This window comes from Squalius cephalus, assembly GCF_949319135.1.
Source record: "Squalius cephalus genome assembly, chromosome: 24".
NCBI lineage: Eukaryota > Metazoa > Chordata > Actinopteri > Cypriniformes > Leuciscidae > Squalius > Squalius cephalus.
In genome coordinates, this window is record NC_137145.1 from 5659852 (window position 1) to 5685114 (window position 25263).

Below are 25263 nucleotides of genomic sequence, written 5' to 3' on the forward strand. Positions count from 1 at the left end.
CTGTAAAATATGCATAGCCTACTTAATCGGGTTAAAATTATAAAATAATTCGAAGATTCTTGAACATTAAGCCTACTATGTCGAACGCTGTTACTTCCTATTGTTGACCTACAGAGGGCGGCAGACACACACACACACACACACACACACACACACACACAACTTTGAGGTTATCATTAAGCTATACTGTAAATGAATGTGCAATGAAGAACATAAATACATGTGCAATAAAACATGTCTTTAATCATAATGAGAACACACCATAAAACATGACTATCTTCGATGTCAGACGTGTTTTTATTTTCTTGTAAAACAGCCAATAAAGTAGGCTAAGATTAGACATTATAACATTTTACATTTGCACGAATTTTAAGTTGCACATCAGGGATACTGGAGAGTCAAATCAAGTACGTGTCCTTATTTTTTTTCTTTCATTTCTTTTTTTGTTTTGTATTTTGTTTTATAGTAGGCTAGCTACATTTAAATTCCCTGTATGCCATAGATATTAAAGTTTATTATTTTATGAACGGATGAATGGACCAGTGGGTGCGTCTTCACTGATGCTGTGTGTGAATCCTGCCAGTGTCGAGTCTCCATCATCATCTTCATCACTGCAGTAAGAAGCAGCAGCAGCAGCAGCATCACTGCTCGGAGTCACAGCATCTCTCTGACATTAGATCTGCATCATCACAGCTGAAACACGGGACGGATCGTGGCTTTACCGGAGAACCAGCGGACATACACAAGTTTCCTCGCGATGCTTCCTTTATTTTTGTTCCTGGTCGCCCGCATTGCCGCGTCCATCCCACATTCGACATCCACGGGTGAGTTCACTGAACACAACTCTCTGTGTTTAACATGCGACTCGCATTTTCACAAAACAAACCTAAATTAAGTTCATCACACACGCCAGAACTTCCAGACCACGTTTAATGCGTTTATTCACAGGTCGGATATAACAGCAGCATCACTTCGTTGTTTTATTCAATCGTCCTCAGACATAATTCATGAGGGAGATGATAATGAGATGCTGGGTTATTTCGGGCTTATGATCACTTGATCAGAGCCCTCTAAAAGACGTTTAATTAAATATGATATTAATCCAAGTAGCCTACATGCATCTGCTTGACACATAAAGATGGCAATGAATAGTAAAACGCCTGCTTGTGCATGTTTCATTGCTCATAACTGTTATGATCTGTGATATTTGTTTGATATTACTTTGAGGTGATCCAGAGGTCATCTGAACAATAAATAGGCATAAAAAGACTATCATCTGCAAGACTGAAACATCACCTTGATGTTTTAATGGCTGAACTCAGTGTGATTGTTGTTAAATGTCATGTGCATCTCTTGCTGACCTTTACGAATGACTCAGTAATGGACTGTCACTGAGATGTCATTAGAAATCAACTGGGTTAGTGTTGTTGTGATAGAGTTTTTGTGTAATATTACTTATTAGAGCTGTTTTAAACCTATTGTTTTTTCACACAATTTATTCAAATGAATATTATCATTGTAACACTTACAAAATGTGTACAATGTGCATAGTTTCAACAAAAATACCACATTTACTACAGTTTTTAGTTTACTTCAAACATTATATTCCTGCAACAAAAAAAAACATATATCATGTATTGAAATCTGTTTTGTTTTTAAACCTACAATTTCTTAAAATTATTATCACAGATGCTTACAAAAATGTACTTATGAGCCATAGTTTCCACCAAAATACCATGTTTTTTTTTACAGTAAAATATACAAACCATATAATCTACCGTGTAATAGGTTACAGTAAAAACAGTAATATTGTGAAATATTATTGCAATTTCAAAATATCAGTTTTCTATTTCAATATAGCCTACTTTAAAAATAATAAATATGTAATTTATTCCTGTGATTCAAAGCTGAATTTTCAGTATCATTACTCCAGTCTTCAGTGTCACATGATCCTTCAGAAATCATTCTATGCTGATTAGCTGCTCAAGAAACATTTCGAATTATTATTAATATTGACAACAGTTGTGCTGCTTAATATTTTTGTGGAAACTGTAATGTGTTTTTTTTCCCCAGGATTCCTCTTATTCATCAAAATAAATATCTTTTGTAACATTATAAATGTCTTTACTGTCACTTTTGATCAATTTAATGTATTCTTAAGAATTCATTTAGTAAAAAAATAAAAAATTAATTATATATAATAATAATAATAAATCATTTTTACTGACCCCAAACTTTTGGTAGTGCAGTGCTCTTCAAACCACATGTACAAAAACATGATGTTGGCATGGTACCTGTCCCAACAACTACATTATTACCATGATACCATAGTATTTTTTGTTAGTGAAGTTACAGTAGGCTACCACAGTTTTATCCCAGTAGTAATAACTAGGCTTACTTTTTGGTGGAAACTGTAATTAGGCCTACCTTGGTACATTTCGGTAGGGGTTTTGTTAAAATAGAACTGCTTTGAGGAATCATTCCTTTCCTTCCCTATTTACTGTTTTATACATAATCAAATTGCAGCAAGTTTTCAGTGCCAGTGTTTTTGTATCAATGCACATAACACAACAAATGTTCCTGGCAGTGTGAAATTCACTGTACCGTGTGGATCGTGCTACTATAATCCACTCTGAGCTCTATGCCCTCAGTTTGTGTCGGGTCATTGTGAACTAGACAGCGCCATCAGCCGTGTTTCTTTTTAAACACAAATTATTTTCTCCTATTTCCCATCTCACTTAACCTCACACATTTCTGAAGCACTGACATTTTGTCGTCACCAAACATCTTCGCTGCATCTTTAAGAGTCAGCAAGTGTATTCCAAAGTTTAGCCGACACGGACACCTGTGTAAACACAAAGTTCCACTCCAGATTCCTGTGGCTGAATAATTCAGGTGGAAATGACATGCAGCGTGGCTAAGGATAGCATCACAAACTGCATCAGTCTGCAACACACATTTCCAAGTTATAGAGTTGACTTGTCTTTGGAAAAGAAGATGTATTCATTTCCTGTGTATACAGTTACACGTTTACACGTTTTGTAGGTGAAGTATGTGAACCGGTTCCGTGTGAGAACGGTGCTGACTGTCCTACTACACCAGCTGAAGAAAATGTTTCCTGTGAGTTTTTAAGCCACTTTTAATGTGTCCTTTTGGATTCGAGAAGCCCCAATTTTTCTCTGTAAGACAACATTTATGGAGCGATATGTGCCTCTGAGTTGAGTTTTAAGTGTTTTCCTATTTATCATTATCTGACGACGTATCAAGATTTTTCACACGTTCACACGAAGAATGATAACTATAACGATAATGATAACTATATTAGCGTCCACTCCACACCAACACACAACATCGTTTTGTTTATTCTAAGCACGCACTGAAGTTTATCGCCTGGCCCTTTAAATGCTTGAGCTATTTAAAGCATGATGGATTCTGATTGGCTGCCAGTGTTTTTATCGTTCATCAGCTGGGAAAAAATCGTCCTGAAAGTGATTCCAACAATATCTTTTCTCTGTGCCTTTTTATCGTTAAAGTTGTGGTGTGGACTCCGCTATTCTTTAAAATTCTGAATGATTTTTACAGCTAAATCTTTATTGTTATCTTTATAGTTATCGTTCTTGGTGTGAACAGGCCTAAAGTGATGTTTTATTTCTCCAAACTCATACAAATAAAGCTTCTCCAAAGATTCTTAGATTCAGCAAAGAACCCTTTTCTTATCAAGAATCAGTTTTGGCTGTTCTTGAGTTGCTAGATGGTTCTTCAGATCAGAATTTTGGCTTACAAATGTAGAAAATAAAATTATTTATACAAAATATAATCATATGTGGTGTCAGGCAGAGACTTATGGGAATGTCCTTTTAGTGTTTTTCACTGTAAAATATTAAGTCAAAGTTTTTATTTGACAGTATTTTACAATACAATTACATATAATAAACATGTATAGTATGGTAAGGTAATTTAAGCAAGTGGTAAGTTAACCAAATAACTCTTTTTTACTGTAGCATTTTTACATTCTTTTCCTGTAAATGAATTAAAAGTTTGTAGTGGAACTTTAGAAGGATCTACTGTTTCATCTAATTGGAATCTTTATTTTTAATAGTGACAATAGAATATATCAGAATTTCACAAACTGTACATTCTGCTCTCTCAACAGCATCAGGCTGGGAAGAGCAATCTGAAATCGGTGAGTTTGTTTATTTGAAGTCTCCTTTAATGGTCTGTTCTCTTCATTTTAATAAAGGTTCAAAAGAGCTTCCTCATTGAGACTCCAGATATGAATGCCATATTAAGCAGATGGCTCATGTTCGGCTTATGAGCCGTGAACATAAATGATGTCAGCCTCGATTTCCATTCACTTGTTAATTCACATTTAAACATCTGCTTAACGTTCATTATGAAGTCACACTGTCTGGAATCGTCTTTTACAGCCAATGCAGTATTTAAAGTGTGATGTTCAGACTGAGCTGAAAAGCATGAAATAATAATCACCTTGTGGGAATAGTGCGTGTGATCAAGCACACTAAACATCAAGTTCACTTACACATGAACCTGCGAGTATGACTTTAAATACCACTTCAAATGAATCCTGCAGATTTCAGATACTGTGTTTTTCTGATGCAGGGCTCTGCCGCCCGAACCCGTGTCACAACGGAGGGGTGTGTGAACTCAGTGACACCTACCGCGGTGACACTTTTGTCGGATATTTGTGCAGATGTCCACTTGGCTTCGATGGTGTCCACTGCCAACACAGTAAGAAACATTGTCTTTTTTAGGCACATTATTATAGTTTCAGTAATAATATGAGGAAACTTTAATATGAGTGTACCTTATCAGCATATGTTTCCATCCTATATATATACAGTGTTGGGGTAAGTTACTATTAAAAGTAATGTGTTTAAAGGGGTGATGAACTGAGAAATCAAAGTTTCCTTGAGCTTTTGACATATAAGAGATCATCATACTATAATAATATCCTGTAAGTTTCAGAACTGAAAACTACCTTGTTAGTCCAATAAAAGCTTTTATAGACATCAGGCTCAGCAAACGACTCGTTTTTCAAAGTGGGGAACTATGACGTCAAAGAGGATAAAACACCGCCTCCACAAAAGAAGATCAACGCCTACTTCAACACGGCCTGTTTAGCCCCGCCCACCGATTCGCCCAAACATGCTAAATAACATAGGACGACATGATGATTGCTACCGGATCGAGCTACTTCCAAGCAATAAACATGCTGTTTACTAAATATTGTGCAGCGCCTGTTTGTGGAAGAAGACAGTCTGCATAAGCTTCCTTCGGATTCCAGCATGGTTAAACTTTATTAAATCAGTCAATCACAATTCCCCGACACGGATCTGCCAGCAACATGTAAGTAACCATGTGTATTCTTATGCCTGATCTGTGATCAGTGATTTCGGTGTAATTATTCAAGTTCAGATATTTCTCTTAAAATCGTTCAATACTGTTTATGCATCAGTGACTTAACGATCAACTTCACATAATTTCTCGTAGTATTATGAAAATAATATTTTTTTAAACTGTTATTAAATTATATAGCCTACAGAAAGCGATCAAAGAACGACCCCTTTCGCCCAAGCTGTCAATCAAACAGCACAGCGCGAGCCGCGAGAGCTTATCTGGACACTTACCAAACTCGTGATGAAATAATGACACTGTTACACTACACAACGAAGCTCTTACTGTGTACTCACATCGTGTTTGCATTGTGATTTGGTGTAAGCATTTGTGAGAGTGCAAAAATTGCGTTGCAATGATAAGATCTTTATTCACGCGATCAACAGACTGTCTGTCATCTGCTCAGTCAGTGCTCATCATGCTGCAACCTTTCATGTGATGGAATAGATTTAAATATAATGCTTTAAACGATACTTTTCACGATTTGTTAATCTCGATAGCTGTAATAGTAAAAACGTAGTAAAAGTTTTCGAGAGAGTTCCTGTAATACTAGCCATTTCATATGCAAGCATGTCAGCCAATCACAGCAGTGGGCGTTTACACTGCAGTCTCACAGCAGACACGCCCCTTAAAACGGAGCGTTCAAATCTGAGGCAGAAATCAGGCTTGGAAAAATGGCTTTTATTTATAAATTATGAAAAATTTTTATGTAAAAATCATACTAACATTATAAGGGCACCCCAGGCAACATTATAAAATAATAAAACAATCCAGTTCATGACCCCTTTAAAAGTAACTATGTTACTTTCTATGGAAAGTAATGCATTAAGTTACTTTTCTCACCTTGCTTAGGCTCGCTCTCTTCCAGGCCATGCAGGTGTTTAAGTTATTTTTTGTATGTGTTTAAAGTCCCCCTGTGGGGAAATCCAGCTTTTAATGTTGTTTATATGTCTATGTGTTTTTAATATGCTTTAAGACAAACCATGTGTAAATTCATAAGTCGACACCATTGCTGAGTATTTTCTCCTTAAAACTGCATTGACAGTTTCAAAAACGCGGTTTGAAATCGCTGGTGTTTCTGACGTCACAATCTTGTGACTAATCAGATCAACGCGTGATCGTCAATGAGTGGATCTCTGAGCTGTTGCGAGTGAGGGGGCGGGGCTAATTTGCATATTCGTAGAACCACGTATACTAAATGAGGCAAGGGTGTAGAGTTACAATCAAGCTATTTTAAGGCATGAATCATTTTTTTAAAGGAAATAACGCTTAATTATGACATTTTGCTGATCAAAGGTGAGTTTTAAGGGATAAAATGATTGACTACAGGGGGACTTTCAACAACATAGCCTATATAACATGTACCTTTATTTTCTTTTAAAAACTCATCTAGAATATTATATTCTCTGACCACTAAGAATATTTCCTGATCCATAGAGCTATGTATGCCATACAAAGGATCTCTAAACAATAGGGTTATATTACCCGTACAACTCTTTTTATTGGAAGATGAAAGAAATGTGTTTAGTTACTTTTGTACTTTTTGTCTGTTTCCGCGCAAGCATGAGTGCGCACGTCTATGTTATGGAGAAGATAGAAATTTAATTCAGTAGTTTAAAAATGTTCAAGTAAATTAATTAATCTGAAAAGTAATGTGCATTACTTTTTTATAAAAAGAATTAGTCTCACTTGTGTAGAAACAGAATCCGCAATAAAGTGATCATTTTATCCAAAAAAAACAAAAAAAAAACATAATTAGCAAACAGCTATTTTTGTCTGTTTGCTGTAAGAGCTTGTTATTATTTGTTTTGTTTTGTCCAGATTCTCTTGTTTCTGTGGTTACCTCACACCTACTGCATTTTTCATGGATTCGGAGAAGGAATATTGTGCTTTGTTCTATATTGCCTAATACGCATCGCACATGTGCATCAGTGACCTTAATTTGCACTGTCTCCTGAATTGACTTCTGAGCCTAGTCTATAATTAATGCCAGAGTGAAAGTACAGCTGAGAAAGATAAGACACTGAGGCTTGGTTAGCTGCTGGAGGCTGGGCAAAAACAGACTGAGCAATGGCCTTAGAAAACTCTTTTTGGAGAATGACATTCAGATTCATTATCTGCCCCAGTCCCCATGACCTGCTCAAGCTTTTTCATTATAACTAGACTTCACAGCATTGGCCTCATGTAGGATGTTTAGCTGAGTGTGACATGTATAAAAAACCATGGATGTCACCACACATAAATGACATCCGGTGCTTAGACCATTAGCCTATTATAACGCAAAGCTTGCCCTATAGTGGAAAAAAAAACCTTTTCAAAAATGTATTTAAAATACATTTATTTCACATTAAGTATACTACAAATCCATTATCATATTTACTGACATATCGCTTGAGACTTACGTACTAAATATTATAATTCAACTTTATTTGGAGTCTATTGCACAATGCACATTTCTTAATATTAAGCCTAAAATGTGTGTATAGCGGAGTATAGCGCAGGTAACTTACCTGCTAGATCACAATTCATTTTCAATAAGAGGTTCACAGGAGAATTGGTGCAATCCTGTGAAACTGTTGTAGAGGAGCCATAAAGAAGTGAAGTGCATGCCACCTCGGGGAGTGCTGCCATCCTCATATCGGCTATGCCAGGATCTGACGCTGGTTCTGACTTACTGTTTATTCTGTGTCAAGCACCACTGCCTTCATTAACCTAGTTGCCTTGGCACAACTGAGCACACTGAATTTGCATTTCTTAAGAAATGGAGTGCAGAAATCAGCATGTGCTCAACAATGGCACGAGCTCTGATCAGGAGAAGAGGCAACCAAAAGGAACTTGGGCATCTCAAAATGACATTTATTAGGTCAGAGGCTCTGTGTTTTCCTATGGAAGTAGCGTACAGTACCACAAATCCAGCGTGACAGCTGACCAACCCCCCTCTGCTCCTCACACCAATTTACTTGCTTGACTGCCTGGACTTTGGCCCCACGGAGGGAATCCTTCCAATCAGGAATCCGAGTTTGTTCTATCGCAACTGACAGCGGTGCTTGGATGCACATGACTTGTATGAAGGCTGAATGCCAATGGTCGTTCCCCACTATGAATGTGCCAAAAAAACAAAACAATGCTTTGTGTTGGGGGTCATATAATGGAAACAGATTTCTTTCTTTTTTGAAATAAGAGTTCAATGAATTACCACAATTACTTAAATTTTTTTTTTTAAATAATGTTAAATAAAATTAAATAATAAAAAAATGTTATGAATACATATATGTTTATGTAGATGTAATTTATTCCTGTGATGCAAAGCTGAATTTTCAGCATCATTACTCCAGTCTTCAGTGTCACATGATCCTTCAGAAATCATTCTAATATGATGATTTGCTGCTCAAGAAACATTTCTGATATTTATCAATGTTGAAAATATTTAATGCTTAAAATTTGTGGAAACCCTGAAACATTTATTTGAAATGTAAATATTTTGTAACATTATAGGCCTAATGTATGGAAGCTTGTTTCCGCCACTGAATAATAAATAAATAATAATAGCGACTTTTTATCTCACAATTCTGACTTTTTTTCTCACAATTGCGATATATCAAGTCAGAATTGTGACTTTTTTTCTCAGAATTGCGAGATATGAAGTCAGAATTGTGAGATATAAAGTCGCAATTCTGAGAAATAAAGTCGCAATTGCGAGATATAAAGTCGCAATTCTGAGAAATAAAGTCACAATTGGAAGATATAAAGTCGCAATTCTGAGAAATAAAGTCACAATTCTGAGAAATAAAGTCACAATTGGAAGATATAAAGTCGCAATTCTGAGAAATAAATTCGCAATTGCGAGATATAAAGTCAGAATTGCACGATATAAAGTCGCAATTGCGTGTTATAAAGTCAGAATTGTGAGATATAAACTATTCTGAGGTAAAAAAAAAAAAGTCCGTCTTTTTTTTCCTTAGAATTGGACTTTATATCTCACAATTCTGAGAAAAGATGTCAGAATTGCGAGATGTAAACTCGCAATTGTGAGATAAAAAGTCGCAATTATCTTTTAAAATGTTTTATTTTGTGGCGGAAACAAGCTTCCATACTAATGTCTTCACTGTCGCTTTTGATCAGTTTAATGCATACTTGCAGAATTCAAGTATTACTAATTTTTTCTTACTACCCTAAACTTTTGAGAAATTAGCGCTGAAAAAGCATGGACAATTATTTTTGCGGCGACCTCATTGCATATGCATTTGTAGGAGTTTCCCTTTCAGACGCAAAATGTATGGGTGGAGAGTATTTAAATGAATCATGCAAGGTGATTTACTAAGGTTTGCGGTAGTCAGTTTAGTGGTATTTGCACCAGTACTTACAAACCCAAAACAGGCATAACTGTTTGTGCGCCTGAGATGAAATTGAATTTGTCAGTAGATCACCCACAGAAATTTCCACTCCCGTCGGCTGCATGCTAATTTTGACCTGTTTAGTAAATCTGGCCCTTAATGGTCATCATCACAAGTACAGTATGAGCACAGTGACATATGACCACCCACATTTATATCAATGCATATTTATCACTGCACCCAGGTGAGAACAGTGAGAACTACAGGTTAGCATATCAAAACAGAGGAGATTTACATTGTAGTGCTTAAATGTGCAGTATCAAAAACAGCCTGATTAATGCAAGCAAGTAAAATGCACCTAAAATGCAACAAGATTGTAATTTTCAGTAAGGGCTTGAACTACATCTGTGGAGTGATTGTGTCACCATTACTACTACTATTGCTCTACTTTCTGATAAAATGAGCAAAAAAAAAAAAAAGAAAAAAAATCCTGTAGACTTACAGTGAGAGGGGAATTGAGGCATATCTAGAGACCAGAATATCAGACTGATTTAGGCTAGAATAGCAACCGCATAGCAACATGCTACTCTGAAAACCTTTGCAGCAAATTGCTGGAAACCTTCCAAAACACCTTAGCATCGTGACAATGAGCAAAACCCACTCACATATTCTTCTAAAAATGTAAACGTCAAGTTTTGAAATTGCAATGAGATTTTAAAAGTCCTATTCCTTTAGCTTTTCTTTTTACTCTGACACCAGCCCATCAGAGAAATCTAACATCAGATCCTTAAATCCTACGTTTGTTCTTGAGGTTGTTCTGTGACGCTGTTTAAGCTGTGGATTTGGTTGTTGCTCTCCTGTGTTCTTCTGCTGTGGAAAACCCAAAGGTGTGCTTTATCTCTGTCAGATACCTGACACAGTTGAGCCTTGCTTCACCTTGCAGATCCCTGAATTTCTGCTCGGATGACCCCGCGTCATGCTGTCTGTAACGAGTCTCTTGAGTTCCTTTCGTTCTGCTTAAAAATCAAAGCCAGAGGTCTGTGCAGCATAAGTCTAACAAACGACAACATGAGCGTTTCTGCCAGGAGTATGTCACAAAGACTGCTTATGAAATTAACATCACGGGAACTTTCGTGGCAATTCGTAACTATTTTACGTTTTAGCGAATTGGCGGCAAATACAATCTTATGTGTACATTTCCATAAAATCTTGACATGAGAAAAAGTAGATACTTCAGTGTCAAAGTCTCCTATGGACAACATTTAAGCAATAATATTTCCCTCTCTGTGTTTAGTTTATCTTAGCAAGTTTCGATATAAATCAGTATGATGTGGCAAATCAACAGTTAATGAGAAACAATTAGGGGTGTAACGATACCCTCGTCACGATTCGATACATATCGATATTATCGCGATACTCCAAGACATATGGTAAAAGGTTAACAAAAAATTTACTGTTGATTAAATTTGGTATTACATTGTGGGTGTAAATGAATAGGCTTGGACTTGGTGCTGGTAACCCAATGCACAGGACAATAGTGACACCAGAATAAAAATACTGATGATTCTGAAGCTGAAAATACAGAATTATTTTAGATGAATATGCTTGCACTATGTATACTATATACAGTATATTTAAAATAATCTACGCCACTTTTTACTGGTAACAGAAGACATTTGGCATTATCAAATATTCCCCCATTGTATTATTATACATTATATTCAACATTATATACTATATAGTAGTTTAATGTAGTACTGACGCTAAAACTCTGAAAACTTGAATTATTATTTTGGGTGAACTTTACACAATATATAATGTCACTATTGTAACTACATTTTTGTATTGCAATACAGTATTGCAATGTTACACCCCTAGAAACAATATTTGACATTTTGGATCTTTTTTCAAGTTGTCGCTTTTGATCATTTCCTGAGGTGTCAATGGATGTCTGCTTGTCTTTTCAGATGTTAACGAGTGCGAGAAAAATCCTTGCAAAAATGGAGGCAGCTGCACAGACCTGCGAGCGAACTACACCTGCCAATGTCCCGGCGAATACATGGGGCGGAACTGTCAGTACAGTAAGTGAGAATCGACTTCATCACCTCATTTAATTAAACCCATGTGCATAAATATTTGTTATCATCTCATGAGGAGAAAACTAAAACTAGATTCGGTGTGTCAACTCGGAGATGAGAGCCATCTCCCTTCGACCGCGTTTTTAGGAGAATCTGAGTGAATGAGGCCAATATGACATTGACAGAGTAGAGTTCCACATTGCTCATGAAATCATTCTGTCATTTCAATGAATTCCGGCGGGGAACTGATTCTGTTTTGCTTATTTTTGCAACATTTCCTAGACGTTTGTGCGCCTGAGCCTAGGACTCGAGAGAATACCTATACTTACATAACCATGACTTATTTGTTGGTATTTTTTGTGCTGACTCAAAACAAGATTTTCCCCATCTGTAGCTTAACACTTCTATGAATGCATAAAAGAATTAGCTGAAGATTAAAGTCATGCACTCTTACTTACACGGCTCTCAGAGGAGCGTATATAAAGTTACATCTCTTCATAAGGTTTGGTTTGCGATCATGCTGTCCAAGCACAGCAGGCAAAACTCCCTTCGGGCAAGTCTGAACAGCCTACGGCTCCTTTTCGAATCTCCCCAGTCGGCGGGTGGATCATTAAGTGGTTCAAGTACTCCGTTAATATCCCAGCGAGCGAGGGCCATCTCCGCAGGTGGACGAAACGATGACAGCAATGACCCTGGGGAGGACATCTTAGGCTTCGAGAGTGAAAACAGCATCTCTGTGTGTGAGAGCAAGGACACGACATCCATCGACGAATCCAAGGACGCTGCCTCCAAAAGCTCAGGGCTGACAGATGTTTTTGAGGACAAAACGGAGAAAGATGGCATTTCAGAGGCCGACACGGAGCCTTTGGCGGGAACCTGCGAGAATGATATTATAATATTAGCATTTGAGACCAAAGAACTCTGCGTTTGTGGTATTCCTTTCAATTGCTTAATCTTCCCTTATTATATTTATTCTTAAAGAAAAATAAACATTTTCTATTAATAGTTCAGGAGACTTTTCCAAATAAGATAATTTTGATAATAATTCAATTAAAATCAATTCTCACATAAGTTAAGTTTTCAGACTTTTTAAATATATTTTTAAATAGAGGTGGCATAAATGGAATCTAATTATTGGTCTTAGCCAGGGTTATTAGAGTTAACTAAAACATTAAAAATACATTTTCGTTACTTCAAATAAAATGAACTTTAATTGAAATAAAATTAAATATATATAAACTTGGTTACACTTTATTTTAAGGTGTCATTGTTACAGTGTAATTATATATTTAAGTACTGAGTAATAATAATTAACAACATGTACTTACTATAGGGTTAGGGTAGGATTAGGATTTGGTTGAGGGTTAATTGCATGTAATTATGCATAATTACTCTTATTACTATGGTAAGTACATGTAACATAATGGACACTGTAAAATAAAGTGTTACCAGAAACTTATGCTTATTTAATTTCAGCTAGTTGCCAAGGAAATATTTCTCATTTTCATAGTTTAACTTGAATAATAAAACTAAAACTGAAATGTTTTTTTTTTTTAACTATAAAAACATATGAATAAAAATAACCCAGAAAATACTAAAACTTTAAATTAAAATAAAATTAAAATGGAAAAGTAGAATAGTATCTCAATAACACTAAAATAACACATCTTAGCTATATAGCCTATATACTGAACAACATATTTCATTAATTTATTTTCACTGACAAAACTCCTGTGTATCTTTAACTTAAGTTGTAAGCTGTAGGTGTATTTTTAGTATTCACTAAATTCACTAGAACCAGCTCACAAGAGTCACTTTTGCAGGAATCATACTTCACTGTTCGAGTGGTATGTTGTTGATTAACTAAAAACAATGGACTCATAACAGTCATCCGTTCTTAAATCAAACTATACTAATCTGGCGCTGTATGCATTTAATTCAGTAAGAAGAAGAGTCGTTCATTCAGTTTTGGAGCATAGACCTGAAAATTAAATTTCCACTTTAAACTGTCATAAATATTGAATGCTTTGGAGCACAGACTTAAGTTTTTTGCTGAAGTGAAAAAAGTTTTAAAAAGTAAACTTGAAAAAAGTTTTACAACAATTTTACATTTATTCTCAAAAATGCAATTTAATTTTTTATATGAAATACAGTACAGGCCAAAAGTTTGGACACATTACTATTTTTAATGTTTTTGAAAGAAGTTTCTTCTGCTCATCAAGCCTGCATTTATTTGATCAAAAATACAGAAAAAAAATGTAATATTGTGATATATTATTACAATTTAAAATAATTGGTTTTCAATTTATTATACTTTAAATTATCATTTATTTCGGTGATGCAAAGCTGAATTTTCAGGATCATTACTCCAGTCTATCAAATGATCCTTTAGAAATCATTTTAATATGATGATTCATTATCAAAGTTGGAAACAGTTCTGCTGCTTAATATTTTTTCATAACCTGTGATACTTTTTTAGGATACTTTGATGAATAAAAAAAAGAAAAAGAAAAAAGAAAATAAAAAAAAAAAGAAGCAAATGTTTTCAAGATAGAAATCTTTTATAACAACAATATACACTACTGGTCAGTAATTTGGGGTCAGTAATTTTTTTCTTTATTTTTTTTTTTAAAATAAATCAATAATTGTATTCAGCAAGGATGTGTTAAATTGATAAAAAGTGATAATAAAGAAGATTTATATAAAAAAAAAAAAAAAAAATTATTTTGAATAAATGCAGTTCTTTTTAACCTTTTATTCATCAAATATATTAGGCAGCAGAACTGTTTCCAACACTCATAATAAATCAGAACATTAGAATGATTTCTAAAGGATCATGTGATTGACTGGATGTCACATGTGACACTGAAGACTGGAGTAATGATCCTGAAAATTCAGCTTTGCATCACCGAAATAAATGATAATTTAAAGTATAATAAATTGAAAACCAATTATTTTAAATTGTAATAATATATCACAATATTACATTTTTTTCTGTATTTTTGATCAAATAAATGCAGGCTTGATGAGCAGAAGAAACTTCTTTCAAAAACATTAAAAATAGTAATGTGTCCAAACTTTTGGCCTGTACTGTATATATTTTCCAAAAACACATTTTACCCTAAAACTGTGAGGAAAATCAAAGCCATAAATCTAAACAAACTGTGTTTCAAATTTGAGGTTGATATCTTAAAAATTGAGCTTTCAGTAAGACTTTGTTTAGGCGTAGTACCAAACTTTTCCAATAAATGAAATTCGTCTCCCATTCATTTCCAATGCGGTCATTTTTGACCACAATACAAGTGTGACTATTTTGTTCAGGACCATTAAACCATGTCCATGATTTTTTTGTGTGTGTTCACACAGCAAGTGCCAAAACCTTTACCAAGTTGTGTACCATTCCGATGAAGTAAAATATTCTGGAAAAAAAACTGAATATGACTGAACAGCACCAGAGGGTTAAGCAAAATCCAGTTAAATGTCTATGAGAATGAAACAACTGAATATTTTAAGATGAGAATATGTTATATGTGATCATCTCTTCTCTATGTTTATTCTCTCAGAATGTTCTGGACCTTTAGGAATGGAAGGAGGGATCATTTCCAACCAGCAGGTAACAGCTTCCTCCACACATCGAGCTCTGTTCGGCCTGCAGAAGTGGTTCCCGTACTTCGCCCGACTCAACAAGAAGGGCCTCGTCAATGCCTGGAGCGCAGCCGAGGGCGACCGATATCCGTGGATTCAGGTAATCCTGCCTCATTGACTGCATTAAATGAAAATCTGCCAATCTAACGTCACCATAAAGACTATTCATTTATTAATACAGTACACATTCAAGTCTCATCTCATACTTTTTTTAATAACAATATCAATTCACAAGCAATAGTAATAGTGGTGCTTGCTTTAGCAAAACCACTAGCTAACAACTAACTTAACATAACTTCAAAGCTGTATACCAACCATCCAGCACATTAACTCCTTTCTAAGAAAAGTATAAACACCCAACAGTAATTAGTTTATACTTGGAGGCAAATTACATTAGAGATTTTAGGACTTCTAAAGGCGCGATTTCATTAGGAGACACACAGAAAGAACATTGTGGGTGTTCACAGCCACAGTAATGACTTAAGTGGTAACCACACATTGCCACCAGCTATGCCCACTCAACACCAGCGTCCCTGGCCTTGTTCTGTTTGGCGTCCTGTGTCAGCCTGATGCATTTTTTCTGCTCTCAAGATTAAAGAAGGCTTTGATGCCAATATGCTTTTAAATAAGACCTCAATTTGTTGCTGGAAAAACCGCATTACCTGTTTGTCTAGTCCTAAGATGCTCTCATTACTGCATCAGAGTTGGTTTTTGCATCAGGACCCACATTTTATATTGGACATCAAGTGGTGATCCAACCCAGAATGGGTTTACAAACAACTAGATGGCAAGGACCCCAAATAAAAATGTGTGATGTGTAAAGACTTTGTTTTCAAAATGAAATAATTGGCTTTACATTGTCATTCTACTAAAGCAAAAACAAATGTTTAAAATAAAACTCTAAATAAACATTAATAATAAATAAAATACATTTCATTTGTATTAATTTTATGGGAGCACATGTATTAACTAACATGAACTAACCATGAGGAATACTTTTGTTACTGTATTTGATACTCTTTGTTAACGTTAGTTAATACAAATCCAGCTGTTCATGGTTTAGTGCATTAACTAATGTTAGCAAATACAACTTTTGATTTTAATAATGTAGTACATTTTTGAAAATAACATTAACAAAGATTAATAAATGCTGTTGAAGTGCGGTTCATTATTAGTTCATGTTTACTAATGTAGCTAACTAATGTTAACCTATGAAACCTTATTGTAAACTGTTACCAATTTTAGTAATTAACAGCCACTATCGGAGTTCAATAGTTCCCGCCATTGGGAAGTTTCAGCGATGTTGGTTCCAGAAGCATTTTTTCCATTTAGTCGGACTTAACGACTTTCCTGATGGAAAGAACTACAATCCCATGAAGCATTGCAAATTACATAATTGAATTAAAAACTATGGTGTAAAAAACGATTCACTTAAAGTTGATGATAATATCTATATATTTTAAATTTGTTGCAAAATATGCCGTATGGAGTCGTGGCGCTTCATTGGGACTGGGCAGTTCTGATTTGCTCGCAACTACTCTCTGATTAAAGGAATTTTCTGTACAGCATCATGGGTAATGTAGTTTTTCACCACTTATTAATAATTAACAACCTCCCAACAGGTCTGACTTGTGAGGTTTACAAGCAGGGCCTAAAACTAACTTCTTTCCACACCTGCCAATGGTTACTAGCCTGGAAATCCAGACCTAAATCTAAAAAGATTAATGGTCTGGCGTCGACTAATGAAAATCGCCCAGCTCGAGGGGCGATGCAAGCATGCATTTGAAAATCTCACTGCACGCAATTGGATAACACTACGACCAATCACAACAATAATCCCCATACGCTTAGCTACCAGCGGAGCTAACTGGTAGATTAGACTCTTACCGTATCCGGTCAGCAAAACAGCAAAAACTCCCTTCTTGCAAAGGAACGATTCGAGCGGCGTCTTCTGTTCCTCTTTTAGATAAAAAGCCAAGTCTAACTTGTGCATTGTAGCGGCCAAAGCCGTTTCAAACAACTGGTGTTCATCCATAGCCATCTTGCAATGTTTACTAATGACTTCGACGTCACAGAGCTGTCGTCATCTCGCCTCTGGCCCACCTATAGGGACATCCCGCGTGACGTCACGCCATTTGGAGCAGCCATTTTGACGGAATAGAAAATGCTAAACCGCCGGTGATACTCATAGACAGTATAAACAGAGACGGGATCTGGTATAAACTACATTGATCCTGCAGCTCGTCGCGATATTCTATCATGCCCGAGCGATGCTGTGCAGTTGGATGCGATCAGATACGTGATCATACAAAAGGAATAGGCCTATCTTTATACCGTATCCCGAAAGAAACAAAACGGAGAAACAAGTGTTGGCGGCAATATACAGGCAAAACGCTGATGGTGGTGCTTGGCTTCCAACTGTTTGTGATATAAGGTACAAGAAGAAAAATGTAAACAAATAATAAAAGTGCATGTAAAATATACAATAAAGTTGAGATGAAATTATACAAGGTTACTTGACTTTTTACGTCTATTCAGTTTTTGTAACATGTCCATGACAACCGATAGCCTGCTTTTGTATGCTTTTAATGAAGCTCTGGTGTAGCGTGATGGGAAGTGAATAAGGTAACGTCAGCTGTAAATGTCACCGAACTCAATGTCAGGAAGTTTTTCTACACATTAAATGCCTGTAAAAAGAACTTGCGGTGCTTCATATGGATCTATGATTCCTATCTTCCTCTTGTATACTTGATATATATTTTTGTGATGCTAATAAGTGCGATGACATGACGTGAAGAGTTAGCTGAAGCTAATAATAGTGGTGGGGGAAAACTCGATTCTGTTCAGTATCGAGATATTTTGCGCACGCAATTATATCAATACTGTAGTGCAAAGTATTGCAATATTTATGCTAATTATAAAACAATTATACTAATAATTATATTATTAGTATAATAATATACTCCCTAATATATTACCCACCCCTAATAATAGATCTATTGCCATTAGACAGTCCATAGACAGTATAGCCAATGTGAGTAGCTGACGGATGTATACCGTCAAAATGGCTGACACACGGCTAGGGGTCACGTGACTGGGAGATCCCTATATCAGATGACCCGATGTGATTGGTGCAGCTCAGATCGAGGGGCATATTTAATGAGCATCATTACTCGACACCAGAGTAACTCGCTGAGCAAATTCAACTTGTGCTCTCACGAGAACTCTGGATTACCAGGGTAAATGGTTACGTTACCAGCCGTAAATATTTTTTACCAGTGTTTTTTGCAAAAACAGGCTGTAATGACACCAGTGAAAATTCAGGTTCAGAAATGTAATAAAGTGAACAAATATAAAATAACATGGCTGTTGTAAAAATATATAAATTAAACATAGACTAATCCTTATTAAAGTTAAAAAAGTTATTCAGACAGGAGCAGTAAGTGATTTTCTCTTTGTCTTTTGTTGTTGATTTACATTAATGACACTGACAGCTGCAGGACTATTAGGCTGATATCACTAAGACCTGCACGGATCCAATATACTGATACGGTACACACATGCCTTTTCTTTCTCAACTATTTACGTTCACTTAAGACATAACGACTATTTTTACTAGGATACTTCATGTGAATTTGTCCTTTCAAGTGCAAGAAGACGCGAAAGAGAGCTTTCTGGGAGCGCTTCGAATGTTTGTGCACAGAAAACTTCAGACAGTGAGCGAGTAACGAATCGAGTTCCCTTTTTCACCTTGGATATTTAAATTGGCAAGGCTTAAACTTTCGTGACGGATGCAGCACTGGCCCGTCAACTGTCCCGAGCATCGTTAACGTTATATTCGCACAACATTGCATTGTTTCAATTCATAAACATGTTACTGGGCAACTGGTGATTGACACAGTTTCATATACGCTGATACGCTGAGTGTTAATTTTAGGCGCTGTTTATAAGTATAAAAAAACATTTCCCTATGGAAAAAAATAAATGGCGTTTTTTTACTTCCAGAACTCGACTGTTGAACTCTATTTACAATTTAAATCAGATTTATTTGCTTTTTACAGTGCAAACTTTCATAGCTAACTTCCACACAGCCCCTCTCCAGATACATAGCCTTTATTTTGTCTACCACAGCAATTTCTGATAGGGACAAATTATTACTCCACAGCCCACGAGGCTTCACTCGTTCATCTTGTAAGCGGAGGCCATCGATTTTGTGCTGTCCCCTCACAGATAAATCTACAGCGCAGGATGAGGGTGACCGGACTGATAACACAGGGTGCCAAGCGAATCGGAAGCCCAGAGTATGTGAAATCATATAAAGTGGCGTACAGCGAAGACGGGAAGGCTTGGAGCATGTTTAAAGTCAAGGACACAGATGAGGACATGGTAAGACGGGGCACGCCGTTCGTTCCAGACGAGATGAGAGAGCCCTAGGGGGATTTTTTTAAATTAAGAAACTGTCCGCTTAAGAACTTCTCCTGCCGACTCGGCCCTATTTCCAGTTTTTATTTTTATCAGTCAGACTCCTCTGATTTAATATATCTGCAACAAATCTGCCTGAAAACTATTTTATCCCTTCAATGTAGCATTTATCATAATTTAGGCCAGCTATATATGAATTATGGCTTTTATGATAATGATAAATCAATAAAAGTACATATTGATTTGACTTTAAATTATATAATTAAAATGATAAAATCATATTAAATAATTAAAATACACTTTTGTTTAACATTTTGGGGTCAGTAAGAAAAAAAAAAGGTTTTAATGAAAGAAGTCTCTTATGCTCACCAAGGCTATTTATATATTAAGTAATATTATATTAATAATATTTTTGAAATAAATAATATTTTGAAATATTATTACAACTTAAATTAACTGTTTTCTATTTAAAAATAGAAAATAGATTTACTTCTTCGGTGCAAAGCTGAATTTTCAGTATCATTACTCCAGCCTTCAGTGTCACATGATCTTTCAGAAATCATTTTAATATGCTTAATTTGCTGCTCAAAAAATATTTCTTATTATTATCAATGTTGAAAACAGTTGCGCTGCTTAATATTTTAGTTGGAAACCGTGGCTCATTTGTTTACACATTCTTTGATTAATAGAAATTTCAAAGAACAGCATTTATTTGTTATTTAAATGGAAATCTTTTGTAACATTATAAATGTTTTTACTGTCACTTTTGATCAATTTATTAAATCCTTGCAGAATATAAGTATTAATTTATATTATTATTATTTTTTTTTTTTATTTTTTTTTTTAATCTTACTGACCCTGAACTTTTGAATAGTATTAGATGTGGGTAAAAAACAGTGCAGTGTGATATGAGAGTCACGAAACTAACTTATTATATGATTTAGCATTATTGTACATGAATATTTGACCATGATTATTTTTGCTATTAATAGTTTTGTTATTTTAATCCAGATATTTACAGGAAATACCGATAACAACACCCCCTCTGCCAACTCCTTCAGCCCGCCGATTGAAGCGCAGTATATCCGCATTTACCCACAAGTCTGCAGGAAACACTGCACACTGCGAATGGAGCTCCTGGGCTGTGAGCTCACAGGTCTGTGTTTTGACACACTATGGGCGCAGTGTTCGACACAGTCATGAGTCATGAGAATTATGTTCACTCTTGCAATTGTTTTTCAGGATGCTCAGAGCCCATGGGGATGAAAACCGGACACATCCAGGACTATCAAATAACCTCCTCCAGTGTGTTTCAGACCCTAAACATGGACATGTTCTCCTGGGAACCCTCCAAGGCCAGACTGGACAAACAGGGCAAGGTCAACGCATGGACATCAGCCCATAACGACCAATCACAATGGCTGCAGGTCAGACTTAAGACTTTCATACTGTATTACACTATTACTGTATATACTGTACACTCACCAGCCACTTTATTAGGTACACCTTGCTAGTACCCGGTCGGACCCCCTTTTTCCTTCAAAACTGCCCTAATTCTTCGTGGCATAGATTCAACAAGGTGCTGGAAACATTCCTCAGAGATTTTGGTCCATATTGACATGATAGCATCACACAGTTGCTGCAGATCCATGATGAGAATCTCCCGTTCCAGCACATCCCAAAGCTGCTCTATTGGATTGAGATCTGGTGACTGTAGAGGCCATTTGAGTTTAGTGAACTCATTGTCATTTTCAAGAAACCAGTTTGAGATGATTTGAGCTTTGTGATATGGAGTGTTATCCAGCTGGAAGTAGCCATCAGAAGATGGTACACCATCTGTGATCATGAAGGGATGGACATGGTCAGCAACAATACTCAGGTCGGCTGTGGTGTTTAAATGATGCTCAGTTGGTACTAAGAGGCCCAAAGTGTGCCAAGAAAATATTCCCCACACCATTACAGCACCAGCAGCCTGAACCGCTGATACAAGACAGGATGATCCATGCTTTCATATTGTTTACGCCAAATTCTAACCCGACCATCTGAACAAACCAGCAGAAATCCAGACTCATCAGACCTGGCAATGTTTTTCCAATCTTCTATTGTCCAGTTTTGGTGAGTCTGTGTGAATTGTAGCTTCAGTCTCCTGTTCTCAGCTGACAGGAGCGACACCAGTGTGTGTCTTCTGCTGCTGGAGCTCTTCTGCTTCAAGGTTTGACGTGTTGTGTGTTCAGAGATGCTCTTCTGCTTCAAGGTTTGACGTATTGTGTGTTCAGAAATGCTCTTCTGCTTCAAGGTTTGACGTGTTGTGTGTTCAGAGATGCTCTTCTGCACCTCGGTTTTAACGAGAGCTTATTTGAGTTACTGTTGTCTTTATATCAGCTGAACCAGTCATATCATTCTCCTCTGACCTCTGGCATCAACAAGGCATTTTCTCCCACAGACCTGCCGCTCACTCACTACTGTTTTTCGGTCCATGCTCTGTAAACTCTAGAGATGGTTGTGGGTGAAAATCCCAGTGGATCAGCAGTTTCTGAAATACTCAGACCAGTCCGTCTGACACCAACAACCATGCCATGTTCAAAGTCACTTAAATCACCTTTCTTCCCCATTCTGATGCTCAGTTTGAACTTCAGCAGAACGTCTTGATCATGTCTACATGCCTAAATGCTTTGAGTTGCTGCCATGTGATTGGCTGATTAGATATTTGCGCCAAAGAACAGTTGAACAGGTGTTCCTAGTGGCTGGTGGTGAGTGTATAATATATATATATATATATATATATATATATATATATATATATATATATATATATATATATATATACAGTGAGGAAAATAAGTATTTGAACACCCTGCTATTTTGCAAGTTCTCCCACTTGGAAATCATGGAGGGGTCTGAAATTGTCATCGTAGGTGCATGTCCACTGTGAGAGACATAATCTTAAAAAAAAAAATCCAGAAATCACAATATATGATTTTTTAACTATTTATTTGTATGATACAGCTGCAAATAAGTATTTGAACACCTGTCTATCAGCTAGAATTCTGACCCTTAAAGACCTGTTAGTCTGCCTTTAAAATGTCCACCTCCACTCCATTTATTATCCTAAATTAGATGCACCTGTTTGAGGTCGTTAGCTGCATAAAGACACCTGTCCACCCCATACAATCAGTAAGAATCCAACTACTAACATGGCCAAGACCAAAGAGCTGTCCAAAGACACTAGAGACAAAATTGTACACCTCCACAAGGCTGGAAAGGGCTACGGGGAAATTGCCAAGCAGCTTGGTGAAAAAAGGTCCACTGTTGGAGCAATCATTAGAAAATGGAAGAAGCTAAACATGACTGTCAATCTCCCTCGGACTGGGGCTTCATGCAAGATCTCACCTCGTGGGGTCTCAATGATCCTAAGAAAGGTGAGAAATCAGCCCAGAACTACACGGGAGGAGCTGGTCAATGACCTGAAAAGAGCTGGGACCACCGTTTCCAAGGTTACTGTTGGTAATACACTAAGACGTCATGGTTTGAAATCATGCATGGCACGGAAGGTTCCCCTGCTTAAACCAGCACATGTCAAGGCCCGTCTTAAGTTTGCCAATGACCATTTGGATGATCCAGAGGAGTCATGGGAGAAAGTCATGTGGTCAGATGAGACCAAAATAGAACTTTTTGGTCATAATTCCACTAAACGTGTTTGGAGGAAGAAGAATGATGAGTACCATCCCAAGAACACCATCCCCACTGTGAAGCATGGGGGTGGTAGCATCATGCTTTGGGGGTGTTTTTCTGCACATGGGACAGGGCGACTGCACTGTATTAAGGAGAGGATGACCGGGGCCATGTATTGCGAGATTTTGGGGAACAACCTCCTTCCCTCAGTTAGAGCATTGAAGATGGGTCGAGGCTGGGTCTTCCAACATGACAATGACCCGAAGCACACAGCCAGGATAACCAAGGAGTGGCTCTGTAATAAGCATATCAAGGTTCTGGCGTGGCCTAGCCAGTCTCCAGACCTAAACCCAATAGAGAATCTTTGGAGGGAGCTCAAACTCCGTGTTTCTCAGCGACAGCCCAGAAACCTGACTGATCTAGAGAAGGTCTGTGTGGAGGAGTGGGCCAAAATCCCTCCTGCAGTGTGTGCAAACCTGGTGAAAAACTACAGCAAACAAAGGCTACTGTACCAAATATTAACATTGATTTTCTCAGGTGTTCAAATACTTATTTGCAGCTGTATCATACAAATAAAGAGTTAAAAAATCATACATTGTGATTTCTGGATTTTTTTTTTTAGATTATGTCTCTCACAGTGGACATGCACCTACGATGACAATTTCAGACCCCTCCATGATTTCTAAGTGGGAGAACTTGCAAAATAGCAGGGTGTTCAAATACTTATTTTCCTCACTGTATATATATATATATATACTGATATATACTACTATATATATATATCTGCTGTTAAAAAGTTTAGGGTTTAACATTTGTTTTTGGAAGAAATTAATACTTTTTTTTCAGCAAGGAAAAAATATAGATTTTGCTCATTAAAAGGAAATAGATCAGCATGCTATACGATATAAAGCTTTTCTCTGTGTTCTCGCTGTTTTTTAACCCATAATTAAAAACACTATATATTCTGGTTTATGAAGCCCTCTCTGGCAACCAATCATGAAATAAACAATGTTTACTTCATTAAATATCCATGACTTTGTACAGTCGCAGAACCTTTCATTTTCAATTTCTGCCTCTGAGGGAGTTAAAAAAGTCACACAGTGACACACACAAACTGGAGTGATAAACAGCTGGTGTTATTTTTAAGACAACAAGAGAAAATTTATGTGGTGATTTCAGGATTTCTAAGGAGGCACCAAATAGGATACCATATCACAAAAGTTATTTCAGCCGATGGGATCATTTAGAAATCCAAGTGGGCTGAATTTGACACATGGTGGGTGGTAGGATGTGGCATCAATCTATGTAAATGATTTTAGCCAAAATTTCCCATGCCATATAAACATATTCATCCTCATTCAATCAATATTCTGCAGGATAATCTTTAATTTTGTCCATAATCTTCCATGTACACTCAGGTCAGATTGAGGTCAGCTACTGTACCACCAACATCACTAATCTAGCTAAACCGTTAGACTGTTATCGTTATCAGTGAACCGTAAATCTGAGCTCGGTCTCAGAACGGAGGGCCGTGATGTTTTTAAATGGCTGAGTCTGCATCCATTGAACTGAGATTGGGAAATTGGATCCGAGAGAACAGCCTAATGTATATATTATATGACACTGGCACGCTTGCAGAGCCGAGCCCAGCCGCTCAAACCCTCCTCTGAGATTGCAGAGCTGCTAAGAATGCCGCT

General features: G+C 36.6%; 1 protein-coding gene and 1 long non-coding RNA gene across 3 annotated transcripts in view; one reads left to right on the forward strand and one right to left on the reverse strand.

The window, feature by feature from the left end:
- Positions 1-581: 581 nt before the first annotated feature.
- Positions 582-25263, forward strand: part of edil3b (EGF-like repeats and discoidin I-like domains 3b) — a 30465-nt gene continuing 5783 nt past the window's right edge. The window contains exons 1-9 of one of the 2 annotated variants that reach the window (XM_079860488.1): positions 582-824; positions 3046-3120; positions 4154-4183; positions 4621-4749; positions 11717-11830; positions 15391-15572; positions 19703-19858; positions 20906-21050; positions 21137-21321. In XM_079860488.1, coding sequence (XP_079716614.1) covers positions 758-824; positions 3046-3120; positions 4154-4183; positions 4621-4749; positions 11717-11830; positions 15391-15572; positions 19703-19858; positions 20906-21050; positions 21137-21321 — 1083 coding nt within the window. In that variant the 5' untranslated portion in view covers positions 582-757. The remainder of the gene's footprint in view (positions 825-3045; positions 3121-4153; positions 4184-4620; positions 4750-11716; positions 11831-15390; positions 15573-19702; positions 19859-20905; positions 21051-21136; positions 21322-25263) is intronic. The other variant, XM_079860489.1, reaches the window with a different exon arrangement.
- Positions 12598-25263, reverse strand: part of LOC307152103 — a 15049-nt gene continuing 2383 nt past the window's right edge. The window contains exon 3 of the long non-coding RNA XR_013819964.1: positions 12598-12703. This is a non-coding gene — a long non-coding RNA (uncharacterized lncRNA). The remainder of the gene's footprint in view (positions 12704-25263) is intronic.